Source organism: Ailuropoda melanoleuca, chromosome 2, assembly GCF_002007445.2.
Source record: "Ailuropoda melanoleuca isolate Jingjing chromosome 2, ASM200744v2, whole genome shotgun sequence".
NCBI classification, from domain to species: Eukaryota; Metazoa; Chordata; class Mammalia; order Carnivora; family Ursidae; genus Ailuropoda; species Ailuropoda melanoleuca.
The window spans coordinates 14,470,719-14,490,120 of NC_048219.1; the positions used below are offsets into that span (position 1 = coordinate 14,470,719).

A 19,402-nucleotide genomic window follows, 5' to 3' on the forward strand; every position below is an offset into this window, starting at 1 on the left:
TGCTGTCCTGCCGCAGACACTCTCAGAGGGAGACAAGGCCCCTCGCAAGGAGGNAGGCGATGTCAAGGGTAGACGCCTCACCCTTGATATCTGAAACGAGAACCAGGGGCCTGAGCTGGAGTCCCCCACCCACCCGTCACCAGGGTCTCCTGCCTGGGGCACAGTCAACGAGGGGGTGAAGGTGGCACAGGTGCCCGGCACCCTCTGGTTCAAAGGAGAGAGAAGAGAAGCAGAAAACACCCCTCCAGTGGGCACTGTTTTCTAGAAACATTTCTTTATTTAAAATTTAAAACCATATTACTTCATACAGCAAACTGTGCACTTGGATATATCACAGTGTCTTAAAAAGGAAAATAATCAGATTTGTTTGGAAAGTTATTTACATCAGCCTAGAATGATTGGCAAGTAACACAGTTACTATGAAACCCAAATTGTTACAAAATGTTTACAAAAAACTATATTCATAGAAATTCTGCATGTCCACAAAGGGCATCCCCTGAATGGCCCAGAGACCAGTGTGTGGGAACCATGTCGAGTGGGAGTGGGGGGCATCCAGGCACTCTGGTCTGGGTGGTGGGACAGGCCAGGGGTCTCGCATGGCACTGTCTGGGGGCTTAGCCCTGGGGCTGGGAACCCAAGTCCCCAACAAGAGAGGCCCAGGCAGAGATGGGATGGGGGTTTGGAGCACAGTGGCATGAGGGCCCCTGGAGCCAGGACAGGCCCCTCCTCAGGGGGCTGGATTCAGATGTGCTCTGGCGGCGGGGGGGCCCAGAGGCAGGTTAAGTGCACGCCAGCCTGACACACGGGGCCCAAGCAGAAGGCAGGCTGCCGACCACACGAAGCTCACTCCAGGTGTCTTCTCCCTTGCAGGTTCCAGAGGTGCTCTGACTGGTGACAGGGGCAGGACCGCTAGCTAGAGGACTGGGATCGTGAGGCACAGGAGTGGGGCGGGGCAGTGCCACGGGTTGGCAGGTACCAGGTCCGGTGGGGGTGCTCCCCGCCCACTGCCCTGCTGGGGGAGCTGGAGCGGGGGAGGGAACGCAGACAGATGGCTTGGGCTGAGCTGGGGCGGGAGGGCCTTGCTGGCTTCTCCTCTCGCACCTGGCGTCACCGCGCCCTTCACATCTCTGGCTCACGAGCTAACAGCTGGCCTCTGGGTCGAATGGGCCTGGGAAGGTCATCTGCAGTGGGACGAGCCTGCTGGCATTACTACAGCTGCTGCCTATAGCCAAAGCCCCAGGGTTTTGATCTGTAACATAGAGACGTGCTGCAGGGTGATGGGAGATCTGTTCTAGAAGGCAGGTGATGGGGACAGGGCCAGTAAGTAGGGCACAGGGACATTGCACTGGCATGCGGACAATGCCTTTGGGGCCGTTCTCTTTAAAAAGCATTTTCCCTAACTGTGAACTGTGCCTTTGTGTGTGGGTGAGAAGCTGAGGCGGAACCACCTAGAACAGTCCAGCCTTTTAGGATACTCCAGGTGAAGCCTGGTACCTACCTGGCCACTCTGACAAGTACAGGTCTCGGGAGCCAAGTGGCAGCCTGTCATGACTCCCTAGACACACACCCTGCTTGCTGTCCTGCCGCAGACACTCTCAGAGGGAGACAAGGCCCCTCGCAAGGAGGTGCCCGCTGGGTGAGGCCTAACCGCCAGCCCCTGTGGTTTGGTCCAGAGCTCTGATGTATGCAGGGCCTTCCCCATCCCCATGGGGCCCCTGCCCCAGGTNTTCCCGGGAGTAACCGCCTTAGAGCTTCTTTGTTTTCACCTTGAAAAAACTAAGGCAAGATCTCTGATCGGCCAAGCTCGGAGAAGAGGTCCATCTGACATCCCCAGCTGTGGCCAAAAGGAAAGGGGCACATAAGGACATGACAACTCACAGGGTGGCTATGTGGATGGTGAGGCGTGGGGGACAGATGTGCCCATGAGAAAGACAGAAGTCAAGGCGATGTCAAGGGTAGACGCCTCACCCTTGATATCTGAAACGAGAACCAGGGGCCTGAGCTGGAGTCCCCCACCCACCCGTCACCAGGGTCTCCTGCCTGGGGCACAGTCAACGAGGGGGTGAAGGTGGCACAGGTGCCCGGCACCCTCTGGTTCAAAGGAGAGAGAAGAGAAGCAGAAAACACCCCTCCAGTGGGCACTGTTTTCTAGAAACATTTCTTTATTTAAAATTTAAAACCATATTACTTCATACAGCAAACTGTGCACTTGGATATATCACAGTGTCTTAAAAAGGAAAATAATCAGATTTGTTTGGAAAGTTATTTACATCAGCCTAGAATGATTGGCAAGTAACACAGTTACTATGAAACCCAAATTGTTACAAAATGTTTACAAAAAACTATATTCATAGAAATTCTGCATGTCCACAAAGGGCATCCCCTGAATGGCCCAGAGACCAGTGTGTGGGAACCATGTCGAGTGGGAGTGGGGGGCATCCAGGCACTCTGGTCTGGGTGGTGGGACAGGCCAGGGGTCTCGCATGGCACTGTCTGGGGGCTTAGCCCTGGGGCTGGGAACCCAAGTCCCCAACAAGAGAGGCCCAGGCAGAGATGGGATGGGGGTTTGGAGCACAGTGGCATGAGGGCCCCTGGAGCCAGGACAGGCCCCTCCTCAGGGGGCTGGATTCAGATGTGCTCTGGCGGCGGGGGTGCCCAGAGGCAGGTTAAGTGCACGCCAGCCTGACGCACGGGGCCCAAGCAGAAGGCAGGCTGCCGACCACACGGAAGCTCACTCCAGGTGTCTTCTCCCTTGCAGGTTCCAGAGGTGCTCTGACTGGTGACAGGGGCAGGACCGCTAGCTAGAGGACTGGGATCGTGAGGCACAGGAGTGGGGCGGGGCAGTGCCACGGGTTGGCAGGTACCAGGTCCGGTGGGGGTGCTCCCCGCCCACTGCCCTGCTGGGGGAGCTGGAGCTGGGGAGGGAACGCAGACAGATGGCTTGGGCTGAGCTGGGGCGGGAGGGCCTTGCTGGCTTCTCCTCTCGCACCTGGCGTCACCGCGCCCTTCACATCTCTGGCTCACGAGCTAACAGCTGGCCTCTGGGTCGAATGGGCCTGGGAAGGTCATCTGCAGTGGGACGAGCCTGCTGGCATTACTACAGCTGCTGCCTATAGCCAAAGCCCCAGGGTTTTGATCTGTAACATAGAGACGTGCTGCAGGGTGATGGGAGATCTGTTCTAGAAGGCAGGTGATGGGGACAGGGCCAGTAAGTAGGGCACAGGGACATTGCACTGGCATGCGGACAATGCCTTTGGGGCCGTTCTCTTTAAAAAGCATTTTCCCTAACTGTGAACTGTGCCTTTGTGTGTGGGTGAGAAGCTGAGGCGGAACCACCTAGAACAGTCCAGCCTTTTAGGATACTCCAGGTGAAGCCTGGTACCTACCTGGCCACTCTGACAAGTACAGGTCTCGGGAGCCAAGTGGCAGCCTGTCATGACTCCCTAGACACACACCCTGCTTGCTGTCCTGCCGCAGACACTCTCAGAGGGAGACAAGGCCCCTCGCAAGGAGGTGCCCGCTGGGTGAGGCCTAACCGCCAGCCCCTGTGGTTTGGTCCAGAGCTCTGATGTATGCAGGGCCTTCCCCATCCCCATGGGGCCCCTGCCCCAGGTGGCCTCCATTCCAGACTTGGCTGCTGTCGCCCCATCCCTCACCTGGTCCCCACCCGTACTGGCTGGGTTATGTACACTCTGTGTGCAGACGTGCGGGGAGGGGTGCGTATACACATGGGCTAACAGGTCGTATCTACACTGTGCATATATATATATATACAGCATATATATATATATCTTTTTACATTCATATATATATTGTACAGAACATTAACCTTCTACCAAAAACAGTTTTGTGACTTCACATATGGCCTCAGCTCTGACATTTTAACTCCAGGGCAAACCCAGGACTGAAAGATGAGAGCCTGATTCAAACTGGCATGGGGACAAGGGGCAGGGCCCTTCTACTGTGGCAAGAAGCTAGGCCCATTCCAGCTGTGTCCGTCCCGCCTGGGAGACTGTTCCAGATGTGTCTGTTCAAGACCTGCCGACAGAACTGGGCTCATTCCTTGCATCTGTCCACAGGGCTGGGCCCATCCCAGATGTTAAGTCCACCCAGCTCTTTGTCTGATCACGAGGCCCTTCCAGATGGCTGTCCACACAGGACCAGTCCAGACAGGGGCCAGAGTTTGGCCAATTTCCGGATGTTTGTGCAGGTAGATGAGAATGGCTTGGGAAGGGCCCGGCTTCCTGCTGAGTGATGAAGCAGCGGCTTGCAGACGCCCACAACGCACCCCCAGAAAAGGAGGCAGGGAGGGAGCCTGTGTTCTCCGTGAGCGCGGGGCCCGGCTCAGACTTCTGCTCCCCTCCTGTGTAAGGGGCGGGAGTAACCTCTCACCAAGTGGAACCTTCATCCAACCCCGCCGGACCCCTCCCCCATCCTGGGCCATCACTTCCGTCTGCAAGTGCACTGGGGAGGGGCCGGGATGTGCTCCTGTAGTTGAGGCAGTCTTGGCTGGAGGGTGAGCGGAGGCCCTCCAACCCTTCAGAGATTCAGAATCAGCTCATCCGCCACGAGGGCGTGATTCCTCTTGAGAGACCCTCGTGGAGCGGGGCCAGCGGAATGGTGACCAAGCGGTCAGGGTTTTTGTATCGGTCCATAGCAGAGAGACCAGTAACAGGTCCAGGGGAGATAGAGGAGGAAGGTTCATCGTCCGAAAGCCTCAGGGCCTTGGTGACTGGCGGGGTATATGTGTGTGGGGGCTCTCCTCACTACTGCCCCTCAATTTGGCCAGTCTGAGCTGGCTGAGTGGAGGCACTGGCATTCGGTGGGGAGATGAGGGTGGGAGGCGGGGGCAATCTTCTGTTAAGGGAAGGCATGTGGGGCCAGACAAGGATAGTCCAGCACCTGGTCGGGCAAGTCCCATCTTCTGTTCCATCAAAACCAACTCTGACGTTTCCATGACGAACTTCGGCGGCAGCCTCTGCCGCTCAGGTGTGCACCTGCTGGCACGCTTTATGTCGCCTTTAGTTCCTCTTGATCCACCTCGATGCGAACACCTTCTCCCCCCTCTACCCCCTCCAATGTAGTAGTGCCAGCTGGCACCTTTGGTACCCAGGGAGACACACGGCTCCCACCTGGGCAGAAGCAGTCTCCACTGCACTTTGAACACTGGGCTGGTTTCGAAGACAAACCAAGGACACCAGCCAGAGTTTGAACAGGAGCCGCACACATGGACATAAGGCTTGAGTGGGGGGGGGTTCGGGCAGCATGTCACCCCAACCTCCTTTAGAAATCTAAAAATCATTTTAGTACATTTTGGGGGATTTCCCTAATTGAATTGTGCCCCTAATAGCCACTATTCTTCATTCCGCTGATGAAACATCTTCCCAACCCACGCCACCTCTTTCTTCCCCTGTCAGCCTGTGTTCGTGTGCAGCCTCAGAAGAATACGACTCGCTCACGGAGCGTCATACACAAAAGCACACTGTCTCGACAAAGCCTTGTGATGAATGATCTCTCCCTACAACAGAAGTGCAAACAGAGCCTGATACCCTGCCTTCCTGATGGTCCATCTCTGCTCCTGCTGTGAGCTGGAACACATGGGTGAGTTTGCACACACATGTGTGAGCATGCCCTCCCCAAGAAACTCCAGTGCCACATAGCTCCTTTCACACGTGCACTGCCCTGTACCGCACAGCTGTCTGGTTCTGTCCTCCCTCCTGCTCTCCACTGCAAACACACGCCCACACACACAGGTGCACACATGCTCACACGCGGGGACCCCTCGATGACATGGCTTCTCCTTTTAAACATTTGGCAACGCTGCAGGTTTTCTCCCGTCTTCCACCCTCTGCCATTGGTGCATGAATGTGCACCCATGCGTGCATGCACACACATGCACTCATAAGCACACCCACTCGTGCATGCGTTTATACATAGGTCTACTCCCCAGGACTCCCATAAGACATGGCTTCTCCTGTTTTTACATGTATAGGGCTCTGCTGCTCGTCCAGATTTGTCTCCCTCATCCCAGATTCACACACGTGTGCGCGCACACACGTCAGAACCCAAAGGGTTCTATTATTGCATGCCCTGGACTCTGTTTGATGTCCAAATCTGTCCCTCAGCCCCAGCCCCAAGAGCTCACGCACACACACACACACACACACACACATGCAGATACACATGTATGCGCACTTGCACTCCCACACACAAGCTCACGACAGCATGGCTTCTTCTGTCATCACTTGTGCTGGCGACGCTGCGCGTCTAGCTCTCTTCTCCCACCTCCCCAGCGCACAGCCGGTTGCAGCTGCTGGGAGGGTGGGAACCAGCTGGTGTGGTCCTGCGGCTCGCAGTTTGGAGGAGAAGTGGTATTTATCACATGAGCCCACTGTGCTCTCCTGCTTTGGGAGTCCCTGGGGGAGCTAGAGACTATCCTTCACCCCAGCTGAGAAGGTCCTGGAGATCTAAACGTAGCTCTTCCCTAACCAGACTCCCCAGGCAGAAATAGGAGAGAGGTGGAAGGGGGATAATAGTGTCTTCTGGGTCCCCATCCGGAATCCCCAGCCTTCCCTCCCCTGCTCCGAGACTGCCCTCCACCCTTGGCCATGGCAAACCCTGCTGGCCCCATCGTACTCTCTTTAAGGACACTTTGCTCCTAACCCTTCCATGTCTCATTCTTTTTCTAGAATCGTAAAGTCACAGACTTCTAGACCATCCATCCTACCTAGCAGGAATCCACAGTTCTTCTGGTCTGGCTCTCACTGGTACTCCATCTGCTACTATTTCCTTGCTGTACCCCCAAACCCCACTAGGTCCAAGCTGCTCTGGACAAGAGATTGGGGCCTAGATGGCCTGTGTCTCTAGGTGGGGTCTTTGGTTAATTCTCCAGGAGGCAGCTTTTCTTCCCCATCCTTGGGACCTCTACGAGCTCTGATCTCCTGACCCTGGAGCCTTCCTTTCCGGGGAGCTTCTTTAGATCTGGCAAGTCCAGGAGGCCAAGGGTTCTTTAGGGCCCCTCTGGCCTTCCCCATCTGCCCCAAAGTTAGCCTGTGTAGGACCTGGATCCCTCTTTTGAGTTGGGGTGATGATTTTCACTTTCTCTTCTCCTTCCAAGGTGACAGAAGGAGGTCAAGGTCAACTAGCCAGGAATGGGGAATTGCTGATGAATGGATGGCAAAGAGCCCAAGCTCTCAAATGCCACTAGGGTTTAGCAAACAGCTCAGTAACCAGCAAAATAAGACCCAATGGCTCAAGGGCCTATGGGATTTCCATGAAATCCACTGTTCCTCTGGCTTCAAATATCAGCCGACTCTCTGGTCATCCTCTGTGAGAGATTCAAGAGGTCCTCTATCCTCTGGCCAGAAACTAGAAAATCTGCTCTGACCACTCCCCCATTTTATACTCCTGGAGACCTCCTTGAGGAATGGGAGCCAATAGGACATCGTCAGTAAGAATTCAAGATGGCGGCCTTTGTGCATTCTCCTCTCTCCCATACTCCAAACTCTTTTCTTCTACGGGGCTCTCTGCCTTCAACTTTGCCAAGATGGGGTCTGCCATACATGGTGCCAACTCCAAGAGACCAGGACTACGTGAGCAGCTCCTAAGGGATGGAGTCTTCCTTCTGCCCAAGACATGCGGGGTGGCCATCCCCCATCTTCAGCTCCCATTGGCAGCCACATTACAATCCTTAAGGTGCCCGAGGTTTGTGTCTCTGATCTCACGGTCATGACCCAGGAAGCCTGGGCCCATGCGGGAAGGAGAGGCAATATACGAGCTGTTTCCCATTTTCTTTGGCCTCTGCAGGGCCATGGTAGAAACTTCTGACTGTCGAGGAGAGTTGAGGGGCAGGTGAGTTGAGAGGAATGTGCTTCCTTTGGCCTTGGCTGTCTCGGCTGGCAGCTTTAGAAACCCACAGGAGAAACGAGAGGCGAGTGAGGCCCAAGCAGCTGGCCCAAGGGCCTGCTGGTTTCCTGGGAGGTAAGGGCAGAGGGCTCCTGGCCCAGCAGGCAGGGAGCAGCTCTGGCCCCCAAGCCCAGCATGGGCCCAGGAGAGGTGCCTTCCAGTCTCCTTGCTTTCCTCTGCCCTGCCCCCAGGCCTTCGGTCCCCATCCCCCCTGTGCCTAGGGGAACACGGGGGCCAACGATGTGCTGCAGGCCATGCTGTCCTTGCCCGGAAGCCGGCGGTCGTTGAATGTGTGCATGTTGATGACCGCGTCAGTCTTGACCATCATGGGAGGCTGAGGCTTGTGCTTGACCCGACGCTGGCAGGTAAGGGAGAAACGGATCTCGTCGGCTACGGTGCTGCAGAAGGAACGCTGGGGTGGGGCAGGAGGGCAAGGGGCACATGGGTGAGGCACGGCCTTGCAACCCCAGCCAGCTCCTCCCCTTGCTCCCAAGGCTGCGCCAAGGCTGCCCATCTCTCTCTCACCTTTAGGCCACCCACCCTCAGCCCACTCAGGATGACCAGTTCGTGAGGCAGCCTACAGTGTGTTACGTTCTCGTTGCGAGACTAAGATAGAAGAGCAGGTGGGATCGTCCTACCCCCATTTCACAGATGAGCAAACTGAGGTTCCAGTGGGCATGCACATTAAAGTTTGAGGAGCTGACCTGTCTTACTTTTCTCCATTAGATTCTGAGGGCAGGAACCAGCCAGTTTCATCCCTGTTAGTCCAGCTCCCAGCACTAGGCCTGGCCCAGAGTCAGGCTTAAGAAACACCTGACGAATGTATGGGTAACCTTTCCCCCGGAAGGGCTTTCCACTAAGGACAGAATCACCACGCTCCCACATGGGACAGTCTGGCATGCTTCTCAAGGTGTGCAAGTGGGAGGCCGGTCCCTGCAGGGCAGCTGGGTGGCAGTGGCTTCTGGCTTGGGTCCCTATAAGTATATTGGAAGGACAGCAAAAGTACAGCTTTGCCTGTAGGTATCTGACAGCAGGGGCTCCTAGGAGACCCATGGCCAGAGGCTGTCCTGTGGCTTGTCTGGAAGGCAGTGGAGGCTGTGGATGGCTCCATTTACGCAGTGAGGCCGGTGCCGGAGCACCCAGGCAGCCGTGCACAGGCTGTGCGGGGCCGGGGAGTTCTCAATTCTGGCTCTGCCTCTTATCTGCTTTCCCTCTGAGATTCCCCTTGTCTGTGCACCGAACATAGAATGACATCCCTCTTCACCTGCTGTTATTCATTCTGAAAATATTTACTGAGGTCCTACTATGTGCCAGGCATACAGACGTGAAAAAGGCAGATAGGTCTCAGCCTTCAGGGAGCTTATGGTCTAGGATGTGATAGAGACAGGAAATAAACATGCGAACAAATAAATCACTTCAGAGCATGGTAACTGTTAAGAGAATAAAGCAATGGAATGAGATAGAGGGGCATCGTGTGTGGGGGCAGGTGGGGAAGGCTACTTGAGAGACAGCATTTCAGCTGAAACCTGAATGACCACAACATGCCGATAATATGGTGCTTGGGGAGGAAGAGCATTGCGGGGGCACAGAACAGCATGTGCAAAAGGCCTGGGGCTGAAATGCGTTTGGTGCATTAAGGACTAAAGACGAGGCCAGCGTGTGTGGAGGAGAGTGAGGAAGGGGAGCGTGGGAAGGAGAAAGTCAGATAAGTGGGCCAGGACCAGATCTCCTACGCTTTTTGGTGGATCGTGGAGATCCCTCCAATCGTAATGGGAATTCCTAAAGAATGTAGTTGTTCCTTTTTAACGTATTGTAATTTTTTTTAGCCCTTCTTTATTATTGGACATCGAGGGGGGTTCCCCTCCAATTTCCTGTGTTAATGAACACTTCAGTGAATATCCTTGCAAATGAAACTGCATCTATCCTTAGCCACTTCCACTGGGTGCATTTCTAAAGGTAGAAATTCACTGTCAAAATGTATGGCCACTTTTAAGACTGTCCACACTGCAAAGCTGCTTTCCAGAAATGTAGGCATGGACTGCTCCCAGCAAGACTGGAGCATGTCCCTTTCGTCATGCCCATGAGAACTGTGACACCAAGAATGATCTTTCCCCTTCCACTTTGCTGACTCTGGCTTACCGATTATGAAGGACCCCATTTCATTTCTGATGGATGTAAAAAGTGCCTGTTTTGAACGGTCCCCTCCACGGAGGACATACGTGCAGTCTCCTTCCACATTGGCCCTGTGTCCCTTTGAACTTCGTGAGAGGTGCCTCCCTCCAGCCCAGAGGCCCTCAACTCACATGCACATTGATTTTTAAAAAATTTTTATTTTCAAAAAATATTTTATTTATTCATTTGACAGAGAGAGAGTGCACAAGCAAGGGCAGCGGCAGGCAGAGGGAGAGGGAGAAGCAGGCTCCCCGCTGAGCAGGGAGCCTGATGCGGGGCTTGATCACAGGACCTCAGGATCATGACCTGAGCCGAAGGCGGATGCTTAACCGACTGAGCCACCCGGGCGCCCTCATGTGCACGTTTAAACCACCCTGTAAGTACACTTTCTTAAGATACCAATGCCAGGCTCTGCCGCAGACCAATTAAAACAGTCTCTGGGAGCGAGGCCAGGGCATTAGCACTTAAAAAACTCTCTCCCTGTGATTCTAATTTGCTACCAGGACCCAGAAACACTGCTCAACCACACTTGAATTAATCAGATGGGTTGAGCAGAGTTCTACCGTCTGGATGCTTGGGCCAGACCTCTTAACATTCCTTTCTGTTTTAAACTTTTGATTATGGAAATTTCCAACTCTATGCAGAAGTAGAGAGAGCAGTATAATGAAGCCCCATGTAACCATCACCCAGCTTCAACAATTATCACCCTGGAGGGTTTTCTGCAGGGGAATGACATGGTGTGAATGAAGTGTTAAACAGGGAGCTGGCTGTGTTTGGAGAGCGGATGGGGGAGACGAGGCAGGGAGGCCAGAGTGAAGGCCGTTGCACGGTCCAGCTGGAGAGGAGGGGGCTTGACCTGGCCCGGAGCCACAGTGGTAGGAATGTGTGCTCAGAGTCAGAGCAGAGGTGGGACCGGCAGGCCTCCGACTGGGGTGGAGGCAGGGTGGGCTGAGACACCACGCGTGCCTGGGAGGTGTGAACCCGGCTCACACCCCGTGCTCCCCAACCCTCTCCCTCCCGCGGCCCCATTCTTGAGGCTTACCTGCTCTCGCTCTGCCGTTTTGCGGAGCTTGTACACAAACTCGCCCACAGCCACCAGCACGGAGAGGACCAGCCCGGCGGCCAGGACGATGAAGATGCCCCCGATCTTCTGAATACCCAGGGCACTGGCCTCTTTGTTCTCCTCCTCGGGACACCCGCTGCCCCTCCACCACTTCTCCTTCATGATGTGCAGCTTGTCCTCCTCCTGCAGCTGCAGGATGGCGATGGTGATCTTGTCCCGGTACGGGGAGCCTGAGTGGGGGAGCGGGGGTCCGGCTGGCAGGGGCATTCAGTCCCTGCGCGTGTGCCCCTGCCAGCACCCTGGTCAGCGCCCGCCACCACCACTAGCCCCTCCATAAGCTCCTAAAGGCCCCTCTTTGAATCTTTCTATGGCGTGTGGGTGGGAGCAAGGTCCCGATTTGGGGTGGGGAGTCTTGCCGAGGAGTCCCCGTCTCCATTGGCCCCTGGAAGGTCCCATGTATCGGGGCCGCATCGACAACGGTGAGGTCAGAGAGAGCAGGCATGACCTCTGAACCGACCCCCCACCTCTGCGTTGGCCCCAATTCTCCTCTGCTTAGGCCCAGGCTGACCTCGCCAGGTTGTGACTTTACTCCTCTGTCTCTGGGTTGAAGAGATGTCACCTTTTGAGGCTCAATGGGATGAGCTGGGAGAGGGAGCAGGAGACGGTGTGCACGAGTGGCTATGGGGGCCCCGACCATCCTCTGTCCCCCAATCCCCCTGCCCGCCCGCCGCCTCTTGCTCACCCATGGGCGTGCCAATGCCGTAGCCCTTGGAGTCGATGAGGCCCCCGATCTGGGTGAGGTTGCAGTTCCTCTGGGTGACGTACTCGATGGTCGTGGACTCCATGAGCAGAGCATAGTCTGCCGTCAGGGTCCTCTGGATACCCTCCTCGTTGTTCTTCACCAGCGCCGACGGCTTGCTACTCATGAAGGCCCACATCTTCTCAAAGGTGGAGATCTTGGATTTCTGGGCCACGATGGGGGGAGGGGTGATGCACAGTTACTGAGCACACAGGGGCCAAGCACCCCGCACCCCACTTAACAGGCCTCTGGTCCCTGAACTCTGTTTATAACCCTCCGAGGGAGGGAAGGCCACCCCTTGCTCAGCTGGGGAAACTGAGCCCCTGGCAGGAGAGGTCCCAAAACACACAGGTGGTAAGGGATGAAGCCAGGATTCAGACTCAGGGCCCCCTACCTAGAAACCCCTGGCTCTTTGCCTTGGCACGGTGGTTTTCAGACTGATTTTTTTAAAAAAATACATTTTCTTTCTCTAACATTTATTAAAGGTTTCCATGTGCCCGCCCTGTTCTAAAAGCTTTATCTGCATTAACTCATTGATTTTTCAACAATCATAGGAGTTGGGTACCTCCCTTAGCTCCATTTTATAGAAACTGGAGCCATGGCTAGGTCCCTTGTCCGAGGTTACTCGGACACTATGTAGCAAAGTTAGGCTCCCGACCCCAGCCATCTGGCTCTAGAGCCCATGTTCCCAACCACTTCGCTGCACTGCCTCACAGAAGACTCTGAGCGTCGAGAGGGAGAGGTGGATGCCGATGAGGGCAAAGCTTGGTGGGTTCTGGGCCCCCACTCCCACTTCAACGAAAGAGGGCCCCCCTGTGCACTGTGTTCCGCGGGAAGACGAGGGTTTCTGTCTATTGGACTCCACTAAGGAGGGGGGCGAGGAGTGGGGGGCTGTCAGAGCACGTGGTCGGCAGACCCCTTATCTCCTTACTGTGATTGTCCCCATAGCATCCCGGGCTGGACGCTGCTGTCTGAGCGGAACTAGCATCCCTAAGACGAGGCCTGGTGGGTGGGCTGCGGGGCTCGTCCTGCCTGGCTGGGGAGGCTCGGAGAAGGCGCTGGGCCAGGAGAGGGGGCCGAGGTTGAACGTCCCCTGCTGCCTGAGGGGACTGGGCAGACCGGGGTGCATGGCATTCATGAGGTTTCTCGGGAAATGGTGGCCGGTCAGCTACCTGCTCCCAGCAGGGCATGGCCCTGCCCCACGGATCCCAGGGGAACCGGTGGCTCTGCAGGCCCCACTGTACCCGGCTGCTTCCAAGTCTAGCTGGGCCTGTCTGTGATGTCAGCCTGTCTGACTGGCACCCGGCCCAGCTCCGGTGTGTGTGACAGCATGGGTGTGCTTGCACAGGCTGGCACAGGACTGGGGGATGGGGAGGGGACGGGGAAGAAGTTGCTCTACCAGCAGTCCGGGCGACGGGGGCAGTGGCTGGGAGGAAAGTGTATCTACTGTTCTCCGGGGGCTTCCCAGCTCTGGCAAGGGTTGTCCTCTCCAAAACTGGCTCCTGGAGACCCAAGCATGCCTGGGGGAGCAGGGAGCCCTGAAGCGACAGGCAAGACCCCACTTGGAGTTTTATCAGAACCCAGAATGCATCAAGGGCCAGTCACGCCTCCTCTGGGCCTGGGGGCACCTCCACAGACAAGCAGCTACCGTACCACCTGCAAGTTTATCTGCCTCGAAGCCGAAGCCGAAGGCCTGGAAGGGCTCACGCACTTCCAGCTCGTGCCTGTCCTCAGCCAGCTCCTTTCTGCCAGGCCCGTGTGCAACTACTCCACCACCCGTTACTCTTGCCTCTTCAGCTCTTTTCAAACCCCTGCTCACCAGCTATGACCTCTTGCCAGCTCTTCTTCCCCCTCAGCTCCTCCTCTGGCCCCAGATACACTCTCCTACTAGCTATGCTTGCCCTTAAAAACACTTCTGATTTCCGGCTTTTCTGACGCCTCACACATTTTCTAGATAATTTCTGATGTCCACACGCTCCTTCTCTGGCTCCTTTGACCCCTCAGGGCCTTTCTCACTCTGTGCCTGTTCCCGACCAGAGTCACTGTGGTAGGCAGCTTCTATCCAAGCTTCCCTCCTGTTCCAACGATCCCTGTCTCTGGGTGCTCATACCCCTGTGCAATCCCCTTCCCTTGCATGTGGGCTGGACTGGCGACTTGTTCTGAACTGCCCCCCAGGGGGGATCGGATGTCACTTTTGAGATTAGATTACAGGAGACTGACACTCTTGTTCAGACTCTCTCTGGCTCTTCTCACTGGCTGCTCTGATGGCAGCCGGCTGTCATGCCGTGAGTTGCCCCGTGGAGAGGCCCACGTGGCCAGGAACAGAGAGGGCAGCCTCCGGCCAACAGTGACCAGAGAACTGAAGCCCTCAGTCCAACCACGCAGGAGGAACTGAATGCCACCAACAGCCACATGAGCGAGCTTGGAAGCAGAGCCTTGAAATGACTCCAGCCTTAGCCAATACCTTGACTGCCCCCCGTCCCAGACCCTGTACAGAGACCCAGCTACGCTGTGCTCCTTCCTGCCCCAGTGAGCTTATACTGCTGTTGCTTGAAGACCCTAAGTTTCAGGTAATTCCCTGTGCAGTGAGAGGTAACTACTCTTACCCACGTACACGCACAGGCTACTTCTGTGCCCTAAAAATAATTGTTTTTTCAGATAATCAATTCCAATGATTCCTCTAATCAGGTCATCCAAGTCCAATCCTCGCTGGTGCCAGGGACTCGGCCCTCGTGGTCACTATAACTCAGTACTGTTGCCCCATTAGGGGCTCCAGCACCACAGCTCTTTTCCATCCCAGTCTCTCCTGCCTTCTAAATTCTCCAATGGGAACCGGCGATTGATGATACCATCAGGGCTCCCCTTACACCTCCTAATTCATCCATCCATCCATCCAGCCAGCCAGCCAGCCAGCCATCCCCTCATTCATCATGTTCATGTTCTCACCCACATATTACCTACACATTAATTCATTCACCTAACTACTCAACTATCCACTTAACCTTTTACCTATTTATCCATCCATCCATCCATCCACCCACCTACGCATCCATCCAGACTCTCCTTCTCTGGCTCCTTTTATCCCTCAGGACCTTTCTCACTCTGTGACTGCTGCTGCCCAGATTCACTGTGGTAGGAAGCTTCTATCCAAGCTTCTATCCTGCTCCTGCCTCTATCCAAGCAAATATCCTTCCATCCATCCATCCATCCATCCATCCATCCATCCACCCATCCACCTTTTTATTCATTATGTTCATGTTCTCACCCACATATTACTTACACACTAATTCATTCAACTAACCACTCAACTGTCCACCTAGCCTTTCACTTGTTTATCCATCCATCCACCCACCCACCCACCTATCCTCTCATCCATCATGTTCATGTTCTCACCCATATACTACCTATGTACTAACTGATTCAACTATACAACGATCCACCTAGCCTTTTATTTATTTATCCATCCACTCATCTATGTATTCAACCACTCATCTATCTGTTCTCCTACCCATCTATCCATCACCCAACCATCCATCCACTTGTCCACCTCACCCACCTTACCCACTCCCTCTCCCATGAAGCCAGTCATCCACAAGTAAATCTCAAACACTGGCAAAAGTAACTTGACAATGAACCACTCAGGAAACCCTGCCCCACTTCTTCTGTCTCAGAAAAGGATGTGAACTCCTCTTCTTTCTGCAAACTCCTCCCTGTATCCTCCCCCAACACCCCATTCCTCCTTTACACAGGCATGTCGAGCAGAAACAGAGTTCCGACATTGAAACATATGTTCTTTCCACTAACACTCCACCACAAATGGAGACAGAAATTTCTTTTGGGGGTCGGGGGGCTGTTGAGGCTGAAGGCTTTGAGGAAGACATATAAAAGCCAGCAGGTAAAGGAATGCAATGAGGGAGATGGAAGGACCCCAGAGAGCTCGGGCCAGTTGGGAGAAGAGCGTGAAGCTGGCTGTGATGCTGATTTCAAGTGGTTCTGCTCTCCCAGCTCCAGTGTCAACAAATTCATATCTCCACCAACTTCAGGCAGGTAGCTCTGAAATCCGTATCCCTAGAATGGCCACCAACTGGGCTTGTTCTGTATCTTGGGGCTCCCATGCTCAACCACATCCACTCATGGTCTCTGCTTCCCTTTAAGTTCCCTCCCGTCTTCCAGTGATGTTGTGATGCCAAGACACATCCCCAAAAAGCTCCCCTCTAGCAGAGCTGGTCTGAGGCAGGGAGGGATAGAGCCAGGGCCCCTCCCGGAGTCTCGGTTCCCTCTCCCATCTCCTGGGCCTGGTCACCAGAGGCCTGAGTTCCTGTCACTGGTCTGAGCTATGATCACCACCCTGGGGAACGGAGTCCCACAGATCCTTGGCTCCTAGGTCATCCTGCCTGTCCCGGCTCCCGTGGCAACCTTAATAAGCATTGCTTCAGGGCCAGTCACCCAAATCAATTAATGGAATTGCTTGGAGCAGCCAATACAGGGCTATGTGCCAGGACGGAGAGGCTTTTTTTATCAGTAAAATTGGCAAGAAAGTAAGTTTCAGGCTCACGACTTTCAATTCCAGCCTCCTCAAAGAAGTAAATTGATTTTCCCCAACTGAAGATACTTAATCTTGAGAATTTAACATTTCTGTACAAGAAAAATGTATATAGGTATATATATAAATATGTAACAATTTCAAAGGGAGCTGAATCCCGGGGAACGTGTGCAGAGAGGCAGTGGCAATGTGATTCCATGCGAGACCTTGGGCATTTTCCATGGTGGAAAGGAGACCTTTCCTCAAATTAATTGGCTTGCTTATCCCTGGGTGTGGAGGCTTCGGCCTTATCAGATCCACATACTCGAGCAGTTAATCATGTCTCTGGGATTATTTCTGTGGGGACCAGGCAGCCTCCCTGAGCCGGCTGCCTCTGCGTGCCATTGCAGCCCATGTTGCCAGGACAGACTCGCTGACCCTCCAGTCCAGCTGCTGTTGGCATATGCCCCCTGAGGCTTATGTGCGTGTGTGCAGGGCTGGGGAGGGGCTGCAGGCTGGCTCCTTCAGGGGAGCCTGGAGGTGAGGGCTGCAGGCTGGGGGTGGAGGTAGCCGGAGGGGTCAGCTCTGCTGCTTGGGACTCTGGTGTCACGCCAACCTGGGTTCAAAGGCCAGCTCCTTCTGCGGCCACAGGACAGTGACGTCACATCTCTGAGCCTCATTTTCCACATCTGTAAAATGGGAGTTAGCTGAGCACAGAGCTCGGTCCCTAGGAAGTGCTGGACTAGTGGCTGGCATCGTTATTTCTCTCTGTTTTCTCATTTGGAAACTGGGGATAATCATTTCTATGGTGCTGAGTTTCTACAGAAATTAAATGACACAATGCCTGGGGTAGAAAACCCTAGTGCTGTCAGGGGCCGGGGCGGGCACTGTAAATACGGAAAGAGAGAACGCTGAGTGGAATTCTGAGAGACTGGGAAAGCTGTTGCCTCTTGGCTCCCACAACTGTTGCTCAGCAGGAGAGCAGCTCCGTGATGCCAGATCCTTCACATTTTCAAGAAGCTGGAAATGTGAATTTTTTAAATGCAAAAATCTCTCAATTTTAAAATGCTGGCAACTCATGTAAGAAAATGTAAGCAATGTCTGGTCCCCAAAACCGTGTCTGGGGGCTGAGCGGGCCTGGGTAGCACCACTTTCAACAACAAACAATGAGAGCGGCTAACACTTCTTATAATGTGTGCTCCGTGTCAGGCGCTAAGCTGTTACTCTGTTAAGCTGTTTACGTGAATTATCCCACTTCCTTGTCTCAAGAACTCTGCGAGGTGGGTACTATTATCAGACCCATTCCACAGAAAGGCACAGAGAGGTCTTCGGTCACTCGAGGGTTCGGTCACTTCCCCTCACCACTGGTCCAGCCGTGCACCTGTCCCTGTTCCTCTGCCTGCCCTCCCTTGGTCTCTTTCATTCTGAGGATCTCGGGGCTCCTCCCAAACTCTCAGCTCTGTGCAGAGGCAGACGGCCATCCAGTGGGAGGCATCGAGGTCCTTCACAGAGCCCACGGTCCCCCATTGGAAGGACTTGGAGGAAGGGAGATTCTCCAGGTGTCTACTGGCTTCTCTCTCTCCAAAGTGCTCTAGCTAAGTCCTTCGGGGACTATAGGGCAAAAGGAGAAAAGGGTCCAGCCTGCTTCCGAATCTTCTGGGTCTGCCAGCTGGAGGGGCGTCTGACTTGAGCGCTCGTGTGCCATGCGCTGCGCTAACCACCGTACGTCCACTAGCGCACGGCATCCTCTCGCTCACTGCCGCGTGGTGGGAATCCATGTCTGTGGCATCCAGGTGAACAAATTGAGGCTCGGAGAAATAAAGGGACTTACCCCAGGTCACCCATACCCAAGACTCAAGTCCGGGTCTGTCTGACTTTCAAGACTGGTGGGACCTGGCCGCGCCAGGCTGCATGGGACTGAATCGTGTCCGGCCCCTGCATCTTGGGGGCCCTGCTTCTGCTTGAAGGCAGGGCTCTGAGTCTAGACCGGCCATCAGATGGGTCAGGAGAAACTGGAACTGAGATGGGGTGAGCCTTCCAGCTCAGGGAAGTGTCTCCTGAGCAGCTGGAGGATGGGGCGTTGGACCGGAACGTCTCTCCAGGCACTTTCCAGGCTCTGCGGCTAGGGCCGGACAAGGCTGTGCAAGGGGGTGGGGGGCTTGACGATGCTGGAGCCCCGGGGAGCCTGGGATTCTTGGGCCCTAGTTCCGGTCTCTTCCCTGAGCGGTGGTCCCTCACTCACAGTCCCTCCCGCCATGATGCCCCCCCCCCAAATGCAACACTGAAGAGGGCGAAATCCTTGGAGAAGCCGTCTTCCAGCAGCCTCTCCCTTCAAAGCTGCCCAATGAACACGCTTCCCCAATGTTCTACTTTACATTTTGCCTACATATTTTTACAGCCAAACAGTGCTTTCAAAGACTTCCTTTTTCATCTCCTAATTAATTTTTATCTTCCCAGACGGAGGGAGGACAGCACGGGAGACGCTGTTTGTGATGTCTGCTGCTCCCCGACAACACTCCAAATGAAATTTCCTTTGGGACACCGGGGCGCCTGGAGCTGTGCGTCTCCCAGGCTGTGGGGTGGGTGCGTGGGTTCTGGCGCCCCCCACCCCCGCCGCCCAGAGCCTGACATCCTGCTTCCTGCTGCCACCTCTGGACAGGAGTGGGTTCTCTCCCTTGAGTTCTCCTCTCAGCCAAGGGGCTCTGCCCGAGGGGCTGCAGCCTAACCAGGAACACCCACTAACCACAGAAATGAAGTTCCCTGCCCCGCCCTCCAGGATGCTCGGGGCGCCACCTGTCCTTAGCATGTCTCCTGCATCCGCTCCAGTTGGCTCCTGCCACCCCTTTATTCCATCCCTTCATTCAGCGAAGGCGGCCACTCGACGTGTATCCTGCCAGCAGCTACGCCTGATGCAGCAGGACCGCTCGGGCCGAGGCTACTG

General features: G+C 55.0%; 1 protein-coding gene across 1 annotated transcript in view; it reads right to left on the minus strand.

Annotated features, from left to right (window-relative positions):
* Positions 1 to 2,716: 2,716 nt before the first annotated feature.
* The window catches only part of GRIK3 (glutamate ionotropic receptor kainate type subunit 3), a 217,464-nt gene continuing 200,778 nt past the window's right edge, over positions 2,717 to 19,402 (minus strand). The window contains exons 14-16 of the mRNA XM_034649429.1: positions 11,883 to 12,105; positions 11,120 to 11,370; positions 2,717 to 8,317 (exon numbers count right to left, since the gene is read on the minus strand). Coding sequence (XP_034505320.1) covers positions 8,123 to 8,317; positions 11,120 to 11,370; positions 11,883 to 12,105 — 669 coding nt within the window. The 3' untranslated portion in view covers positions 2,717 to 8,122. The remainder of the gene's footprint in view (positions 8,318 to 11,119; positions 11,371 to 11,882; positions 12,106 to 19,402) is intronic.